A 9,877-nucleotide genomic window follows, 5' to 3' on the forward strand; every position below is an offset into this window, starting at 1 on the left:
CAAAGAGTAGCCCCGGCTCGCCGCAACTAAAGAAAGCCCACGCACAGCAACGAAGACCCAACGCAGCCAAAAATAAATAAATAAATACATTTATATATAAAAAAAAAAGTCTGTGGGAGCCAGGCAGGTAATTAATGTATGAAGGGCACAGACCAAAGAGTGGTGGGGACTGTGACAAACTAAGGAGAGAATACATCAAACAAAGGAGCAGCCATCACTCAGTTCCGGCCAGTTGCTGCCATGTGGCAGTGGAAGCCAGGGGTGACGGATCTTCTGATTATTCAAAAAACCTTAGAAACCCAGCTCTTTGTGTATAATATCCAGATTTTTATATGAAATCTCCTGAAATGTAAATGTTGGCAACCAGTTATTTTATTCATAATAGCTTATTATTATTACAGAGGAAGTACACGTGCATCGTATAAAAATGGAAAACGTAGGCCAAAAACAACAGAACATATTCCCACCACTCAGAGAGCACCACTGTTAACACCTTAGTGCATATCCCTTCAGATCTTTTTTATTCATAAATATATAGACATTTTAAAAGCAAAATGATTATGGTTTTGGAACTGGTATTTTTTTAATGATTTTGACCTTTCCATTTCAGTAAATGTTCACCCCATCTAATCCCCTGTCCATATTAAAACATTTCCAGTTGACCACAAACATCTTTTGTAGCAATTTGTTTAAACTAACAGGGAACCCAGGACCATGCATTGTATTATTATTGTATACCTTAAGTCTCTTTCATAGCAGTTTTGGCTTAAAAAAAAAAAAAATCATACTGACTTGCTGAAGAGAGCTGGCCAGTTGCCCTGCAGAATGCTTCACCTCCTAGATTTGTCCAGTTGCTTCCTCCTAGTGTCCATTAGTTCGTTTCTCTATCCCCAATATTTCCTGTAAACTGTAAGTTATATCTAATACTTCTTTTGGGGTAGGGAGCAGCTAGAATATATGCTAGGTTGGGTTATGTATTTGCCTCATACCAGAACTGGCCTACTGGAAAGTGATACCAAGACTGTTTCCAGGAAATGAGTGATGACAGTCTGATCCCTCCAATATACAGTTACATTTTTGTCCTCAAGTTTGTAAACTGACAGTGTTACTTGGTGCTGTATGAATGTGCAGTTGTCTACCAATCATTTCACCTATGGTGTTTAACACCAATTAATAATCTTTGCTAGGATCAATAGTTTTATTAAAGTTCACAAAATGCCAGTTTTCCAATTCTGTCATTCTTTCTACATTTATTAGCTGGCATTTTTTCCTTCTTCAACTAGGGTTCAAGTTAATACTATAAAAAATAACTCCCAGTGGGCCAAACTCAATGCATTTGGGGACAGGATTTAGCCAGTGGGCTGCCGCCTTCTGATCTACACTCTAAGCCAGACCGTTTCATCACTGTCACCTGTACCCTGTGCATTAGGTCTCGTTGTAACACTCAATTTCTTTGCATTTGTTGACATGTTGCTTGTAATCTTCTCACCACATTTTATGTGTGTATTTATCTCCCTGGCTGGACTGTGACCTCCTCAAGGACAGGGACTCCCCTGCAGTATATTTCCTTTGTTTCCCCTAATGTGCTCTTAAAGGTACTTTGGTGATTGCTAATCCTAATTAACAAAAAAGCACTAAAAAGAGCCAAAAGTTTTCATTATTATCTCTCGTGTTCCCTGGCTTTCCCACTAAAACTTGCCCTAATTATCTGTCATAGTGAAGCATTTGTCTCATTTACAGTTTACTTATGCCCTGGGAGCGGGTAGTGGGGAGGGAAGAGGGGAAATAAGCTCTTTATTAGTCTTCAGAAGTTGGAAAGTCATTTTCCAGCTGTGTGACCTTGGGTAAGTCCCATCATCAATCAGAGTTTCTATTTCTTCATTCAGTAAAATGAGGTGACAGCGATATCTCTAAACGCACACCTCGCTTGGCTCTAACTCTCTACGATACAAGCCTAACCAGTACCTTTTTGTAGATTTCCTCCTAACCCATCTTCCCCTGCTCCCTTCACATGGGTCAACACTATCCTTTCTAAGAGGAGAGTAGCTGAAATAATACCTACAGTGGACAGAATTTGCCTCTGATGACTACCCGACCATCACAGTTAGACCGGTCTAATCTATATGTCCCAGGAACAGTCTGCTCAGATTTCCAAGGTCAAACCTTAGGACCTCCTTCCCAACGAGGGCCAAGCGTGGACAACAGGGCCCTCCACAAGCAATTGACACAGCAGAGGCCCAGCCTTAGGTCTTCCTTGCTGCGAGGGAGGAGAGGATGGAGAGGATTGAGATTGGTTAGACCCTTGTCCTTCTTGTGGAGTCTTGCCTTTAGGATTCTGAATGCCCCTAGGCCAGCTCTGGGGTATGGGTCCTTCTAAAAAAAAAGAAAAAAAAAAGAAATAAAAATGCTTCAACTCACTGCTTCTTCCCAATCCTTTTCTCGCAGTCCTGTTAGTCTCTTTTTATTGCCCCCTTCTTATTCCCTTCCATCTAGGTACAGTCTCAGGGACCTCATCCAAATGGCTTTCTGTGCCCTGAAACAGCTTTCTCTTATGTCCTCCTTGACTGAGGATGGTCTCCAGCCTGATTATAAACGGAGTCTTACCATTTCTGTGGCCTTGAGAGCTCCAGGTGGAAGGGGAAGCAGTCAAGTCTCTAAGAAGTAAGGCAGAGAACCGGCACCAGCCGGCTTATTCACAAGCCCCATTCTGGCCTGTAGCAAACAGGGCTGGCCAGAGCAAATAGCTCAAGTCTGCTGTGAAAGCCTGACCCCTGTCCGTGACTCTCATCTAAAGAGACACAAAACGGATCCATAATTCTTCCATTTCCCCTTTTGCTGTCTCCGGCCTTTTGGCTGTTGATGAAAATCAGGTGGCAAATTGGCCAAACAAGGTCCACCTGTTGCTGTATCCTTGGCAGCATCCCATGAATCTTTCAATACCAACAGGAAATAGTAAATAGAACTGCTAAGGATGAACAATCTCCCCGTGAACAGGAAGAAGGAAAACTCTTGAGATGTGGGGTACACTTGGAACTTGCCAGTGATGCCGTGCGACAGCTGGGGCTGCTCCTATGCCATGGCCTGCCTTCCCTGGGCCCGTCTTCACCAGATATTAGCACTTGTTTTTCCTCAGGAAGGAGGGAGAAAGTAGCCCTAGTGGCAAGGACAGAGTCTTGGGGACCCCTCAGGGTTAGGACAGATGAGCACAGACCTAGAAAGGAATCAGCCAGTCAGTGGCAGAGGGAGGCCAAAACCACCGTAAGAAACAAAGGGTCAGAGTGACAGAGTGGACAAGACCCCCAAGAGTAAAACAACTGAAGGGATGGATGTAAGGCTACACGTGCTTGTCTGCATTTCCCAGACCTGGAGCAGCCTGGTGAGAAATTTTCCCAGTCACAGAGCCTTTGTATTCACTTATTTAATAACAACAGTTCAGAAGAAGCAATCCCAGCTGTAGAACACGTAATTTTGTTTCAGAACGTTACCCTGCCAAAAAAAAAACCTGCATTTCCCCCACTCTGGCATTCCATGGTGTGAATCTGATCTCTTACTTTCACTCAGAGGCCTCTTTCATGCAATTCCCAGGTTGGCTGGCAAAGTCATCTTAGAATCATCCCTAAATGTGGAATTTCTGTTCTCAAGAGTCATTTCCAAAATGAAACTCTAAGTGGTGGAGAATAAAGACTAAGGATCAAAGGTTATCAGATTAATTTGCCTAAAACCAATTCACCTAGAGACAGTTTCAAATAAGTATTTATCAAATCTGCAGCATTTCAAAAAGATTTAGCAGATTCACCCTTTCACTTTTCATTGCTGTTGCCTGTACACCTTTGTTAGTCAACTGAGTATGCCACATGCCTGTTTATTTGTTGAGACTATATTGGCCTTTTAACAGCAGGAAAATGTAGTGGACAGACCAAGGCAACAAAATCATATTGAGCTGTTACAGTTTTCAAAGCATCTAATTTGGAAAAGAATATTGGATTAAGAAACACAAAAAATGATACACAAAATGTCTGTACCAACTCTATTTATTGCTGGAAACTTTAAAAAAGTTTGAAAAGTAGGTAACAGAAAAAGATATCCATAAAGGTAGGAAGCAATCTCATCATTTACAAAGTGCTGCAAATTTGATAAATTTATGCTGCTGATAACTCAGGGGTACTCTTAGATGAAAAGATATAAATCCTTGAAATACCCAAGCGTGACAAAAACGAACAGAACAACTAAATGGCTATAAAAATACCCAAAAGGGAACTCAGCTTTTGGCAAACTGGTCATCAAGTGAACTTTGAGTAAACAAGTTTTTAGTGGATTGGTTTTAAGAGATCTAGCCAAACGGATCAGAACCAAGTGAAAGTGTTTTGCCTCTCTGGCTCCTGGAACCTCAAGTTTGGGAGCTGTGGTGGAAATAACTGTGGTTCCCTCTGAGAGGCAGCAGGTCTGGAGAGCTGAACTACTACTAATGAACCAAGTGTAAGAGTCCCCTGACGAGAGAGAGAGAGAGAGAGAGAGAGAGAGAGTGTGCGCCCGTGTGTGCACACAAATGTATACTAGAGATACAGACTAGAATCAGACCTTTAGAAAATACTGGAACCCGCCTGTGTGTGCCTGTTATGTGCTACAGCACAGGCTGCACACCTGGAAAGGCCAGTCACCCACATCATGGCAACTGGAGGGCTCCTCCTCCACAATCCATTTGGAATGTCTTGATCTTTGGGTCTCTGGCCCTTGGGGCCCTCCCTAGAGGACTCTTCTGCCAGGGCTACAGAGTGCCTTCCTTTTCTTGGCTGGCCTCAGAGGGGCCCACTGGCCAGAGGAATTTGTCAATGGTGGTGACGGCAGCGGCAGTGACTGCATCTCAGATATACTAGGTTGGCCAAAAAGTTCGTTTGATGTTTTCCATCAGATGGCTCTAGTAGCGCTTAGTTGTCTTTAACTTCATTTGAAACAATTTTGTTAGATTGTATTGTGACAGCTATCACATCAGTGTGCATTTAAAAAAAAACTTATAAAAATTGGTGTATTTTTGTGTAGCCATTTTAATATTGAAGATGGAAGGAAAAAGGAACATTTTCGGCATATTATGCTTTATTATTTCAAGGAAGGTAAAAACACAACTGAAACGCAAAAAAAGTTTTGTGCAGTGTATGGAGCAGGTGCTGTGACTGATCGAACGTGTCAAAAGTGGTTTGCGAAGTTTCGTGCTGGAGATTCCTCCTTGGATGAAGCTCCGCGGTTGGGTAGACCAGTTGAAGTTGACAGCAATCAAATCAAGACATTAACTGAGAACAATCAACGAGGGAGACAGCTGACATACTCAAAATATCCAGATCAAGCGCTGAAAATCATTTGTACCAGCCTGGTTATGTTAATCGCTTTGATGTTTGGGTTCCACCTAAGTTAAGCGGGAAAAAAAAATGTTCTTGAACATATTTCTGCATGCGATTCTCCACTGAAATGTAACGAAAACGTTCCGTTTTTGAAACAAATTGTGACGGGTGATGAAAAGTGGATACTGTACAATAACGTGGAATGGAAGAGATCGTGGGGCAAGCAAAATGAACACCACCAACCACACCAAAGGCCGACCTTCATCCAAAGAAGGTGATGTTGTGTATATGGTGGGATTGGAAGGGAGTCCTTTACTGCGAGCTCCTTCCAGAAAACCAAATGATAAATTCCAACAAGCACTGCTCCCAATTAGACCAACTGAAAGCAGCACTCGATGAAAAGCATCCGGAATCAGTCAACAGAAAATGCATAATTGTCCATCAGGATAACGCAAGACCGCGTGTTTCTTTGATGACCTGGCAAAAACTGTTACAGCTTGGCTGGGAAGTTCTGATTCATCCGCTGTATTCACCAGACAATGCACCTTCAGATTTCCATTTATTTCGGTCTTTACAAAATTCTCTTAATGGAAAAAATTTCAATTCCCTGGAAGACTGTAAAAGGCACCTGGAACAGTTCTTTGCTCAAAAAGATAAAAAGTTTTGGGAAGATGGAATTATGAAGTTGCCTGAAAAATGGTAGAAGGTAGTGGAACAAAACAGTGATTACACTGTCCAATAAAGTTCTTGGTGAAAGTGAAAAATGTATCTTCTATTTTTACTTAAAAACCGAAGGAACTTTTTGGCCGACCCAATAATTGGCAGGGGGCTGTCGGGCATTGAGCCGCTGCATGTGACAGCCGTGGCAGAGCAAGTGCCCATCCAGAGGGAAACAGCAGCAGCCTTCCTCGTCACTCAGCTGCATCCGGCAGTCCTAGGGAAGAAGGACACCTAGTTTACCTCAGCCCAGGAACCAGGGACAGCGTGGAAGTCGGCCCTGCTGGGCACTAGACTCCCAGTGACTGGGAAAAAGGGGGCGGGGTTGGAGGGGGATGAACTCCCAGAAGAGAAACCTGAGAAAATACCTCAGCTGGACGCCAGGTGTCGCTGCTACAGCAGAAATAATGAGACAGGCTCCCATTTCCAGCTGTTACCAGGAGTCCCTAGTTTTGGGAGTCTTGACTCTGGGGAAGCCAGATTTAGAAAGGACTAAACGACCACACCCAGAGAGAGTGGCTGAAGGACGCAAGAGAGACTGGAGATGGGTCAGAGCACCTTCCTGGTTTCCCGTATCCTAGACCTCTCCTACAGACTGTGGCAGTTCTAGGACTTCACTCCCCCAGCCCCCTTCTAGCTCTCCTCTGGGAGCCCGGGCGCCCAACACTCACCTCGCAGTGGTAGCACTCAAAGTGATAATCTCGGTCCATGGATATCACCCTCACAATGTCCTCACAGCCCTGAAATAATGCACACCCCCATGGGCATGAGAGCAGCACGATAACCCCAACTCTCCCCTCCCCCACCAGCCCCCCTTCCAACGGGAAGATCATACAGAGGCCTCCAGAGCCTCTCTGCCACAGTCTGCAGCTTTGAGGTGGCCTCTGCAAACCCTGCGGGAACTTTCCCCCTCTCCTTTGTTGACACTGCCTCCAGGAAGGCATGTCCCCTCGTGGAGCCTCCCCTCTGTCCAGGGGCTCAGGCCTCACAGAGGGAAAGGAAAGAGGCAGGCTGCATCAATAAAGTAAGCTAAGCCGGGGAGACCCAATAGGGCCTGGTTCCTCGTGGGCTTTTGGCTTCTCTCCCTTGGCACACACAGCGTAAATCATTTCTGACCCCTTCCTACCAGCCCTGAGGATTCTTCCCACCTTTGTCCAGCCCCTACATCTGGAAGCTGATGACCTTGACTTCAGAGAAAGTCTCCTTCTCTGGACTGGGAGAAAAGAGATGGAGCCTGGGTCCAGCAAGGCTGTCAGACAAGTCCAGGCCCGGATGTTGGGGTCAGGGTGATGACCCAGAGAGCAGAGTCACACGGGAATCTTCTTCGCGGAGTACATTCCTCAGCACCACTGCCTCCCAGGGGAGGCCAGGCAGCATGTCCCCAGTCCCTCCCCAGACGCAGCAGCACTGGCTGCCCTGCAGGAGAACACAGACATACTGACCTCTGAGGGGAGGATGGGTTGGCCACAGGCCGCACACTTAGGAGCGTAATTCCTGAAAGAGAGAGGACAGAGGGGAGCTGAGGCGGGGGAATCCCTGAGCCCAGGTCCACACCACACCCCGGGCGGGGGACTCACTTGTGGTAGTCGGTGACACAGTACACCTGGTTGGAGAAGTCCACAGTGAAGGGGATGCCGTCCAGGCACTTGTTGCAAACGATGCATCGGAAGCAGCCTGGGTGATAGGACTTTCCCATTGCCTGGAGGATCTGGCTCGTGGGGCGGGAGGAGAATCAGTCTCTGCTCTCCAGCTACCGATGACGTTCCCTGCTGCTCCCACTAACCTCATCTGAGCCCCTGCTCTCGTCCTAGAACAATGCTGTGTAATCTGGGAGGACCAAGGAGTCTTAAAATGGAGGCAGAAACCCTGAAAAAAGGTCTTAGGGAGCATCCAGGCCAGTGTTTCTCAGACTTGGCTGCATATCAGGGTCACCCAGGGAGGTTTTTAAGCCCATCAATGCCTGTGTCCCACCCAGAAGTATTCACCACAGTCTCTGGTGATGACCCAGAGACTGGTATTTTCTTTGCTTCTTCCCAGGTGATCTGCTAGCCTGCCAGGGCTGTGAACCACTGATTCAACCCAACTCCTCCTTACAGAAAAGAAAACTGAGCTTCAACTGATCCCAGCCAGTAGCAGAAAGGGGATTAAGCCTCAGGACCCCACACTCCTGGCTCAGGTGGAGGGCCGGGTTGTGCCTGCAGAGTTAGGGAGTTAGAGATCACAGGAGCCTGGGGTGGCAGGCGGAGGAGTCCAGACTTGATCCCATAGGCAAAGAGAAGCCACTGTAAACAGCGGCTCTGGGGAAGAATGGGACGCAAGTAGTTGCTGATAGGTTTCCTCCCCCCACCTTTTCTCAGTATCCATTTAGTTCCTGATTCCACCCCTCGGCCCCTCAGCCTCACAGTCTCAGCTGAAGACACTGTGCTTACCTTCTCCAAAATCAAGTGACCACAGACACAGCATTTCTCAGCTGCCTCCTGAAACCCTGAAAACTAGGAGAAGACCAAGGGAGGATGTTACGGGCCGAGAATGTCCTGATGGGTGGAACCCCAGTGGGCCACAGAGAAAGGGGTGGGAGCCAATTCCAGGCCCAGGGGACCCCTCACTCACCAGATAATCTTCCTCACAGTACACAGAGCCGTTGACGCTGTAGAAAGCCTTGCAGCGCAAAGTTCGCCCTAGAAGCAGTAGACAAGGGGCTGGAGCCTCTCCCAGGGTCCAGGCACAGGGCGTCCCCGCCACGGGGTAACTGCTCTCCGGTGTTTCATGATGTGTTTAAATCTGGATTTCAGAGCTTGTCCTCCTAACTGCTGTCTGTCCCGTCTCCCCACACCAATACCCCATCTGATGCAATTCCAATTTGTTTGGTCTCACTCCTGCCAATCCCCACTCCTTCGCTTGCTGTTTCTCCAGCTCCTGCCCCCTCAACAGTTTTCTGTGACCCTGCTTTAAAGGGGCGCCGCCTTCTCCAGTGCCTGTGCTTGCTCAGGGAGCCACCTGGGAAAGCAAAGCCAACCACAGGCTGGGGGACAAGGTCAAGGGGCTCTGAACACAGGGCCCTACAATGCGCTCAGAGACAATCACACTGTCATGGACTTTGCCCTCTGGGACCTTTCAACCCAGGAGCTTCTGCACAGCTCTCCTATCCTCCTAGCCCTGTCTGTCTCCCAGGGATAGGCTCCATGGAGGTCAGGACATACTGGGACTACTGTTGGGGACAAAGTGCTTTGTTTGAGAGCAAAGTCGGTCCCCTTTCCTGCTGCACTAGGCTGCTTCCCCAAGCTTAGAGGGACCCAGAGTCTCCGGGGTCAGAAGCAGCCCAGGATCTTCTGCAAGCAGACAGGGCAGGACCGCTCCCCATGAAACCAACACCCAGGAACTGCTCCAGGGTGTCTAAATTACCAGGGATGAGGAGGAATGAGACAAGGGCGGAGAATGGGCAAGTTTCCCACCTCTGCCCTCTTCTCATCAAAATCTCCACTGCCAGCTCTGTCCAGTGGTTTAGAAAAGTTGACTTAGAAATTTATGAGACACAAGGGAGCAGAGAGAGGAAAAGAGACATTCCCAGAAGAGGCTCTATAAACAGAAGGACAAACAGATAGATGAACCTAAAGGGAGCCAGGCAGGGGATGGGAGTGGCTGGAGTCAGACAGGCAGAGATAGGAAATTAAAGGTCCAGCAAAGGAATCAGAGTGGGTAAGCAGGGGGGCTGGGTAATGAGGGAGGTGAGGGAAAGGCTGGGGAGTTGAGGCCGCTGGGAGCACCCCCTGCTCAGGGCGGGCCTCCTGAGCTAACAGCAGCGGGCATTCCTGGAGCGTGATGTCATC

At 47.3% G+C, this 9,877-nt stretch overlaps 1 protein-coding gene across 1 annotated transcript in view; it reads right to left on the reverse strand.

Moving 5' to 3' along the window:
- Positions 1–6,111: 6,111 nt before the first annotated feature.
- The window catches only part of AJUBA (ajuba LIM protein), an 8,367-nt gene continuing 4,601 nt past the window's right edge, over positions 6,112–9,877 (reverse strand). The window contains exons 3-8 of the mRNA XM_007449536.1: positions 8,661–8,728; positions 8,480–8,542; positions 7,628–7,758; positions 7,493–7,544; positions 6,722–6,790; positions 6,112–6,267 (exon numbers count right to left, since the gene is read on the reverse strand). Coding sequence (XP_007449598.1) covers positions 6,112–6,267; positions 6,722–6,790; positions 7,493–7,544; positions 7,628–7,758; positions 8,480–8,542; positions 8,661–8,728 — 539 coding nt within the window. The remainder of the gene's footprint in view (positions 6,268–6,721; positions 6,791–7,492; positions 7,545–7,627; positions 7,759–8,479; positions 8,543–8,660; positions 8,729–9,877) is intronic.

This window comes from Lipotes vexillifer, unplaced genomic scaffold (genome assembly GCF_000442215.2).
Source record: "Lipotes vexillifer unplaced genomic scaffold, Lipotes_vexillifer_v1.1 scaffold1093, whole genome shotgun sequence".
Taxonomy (NCBI): domain Eukaryota; kingdom Metazoa; phylum Chordata; class Mammalia; order Artiodactyla; family Lipotidae; genus Lipotes; species Lipotes vexillifer.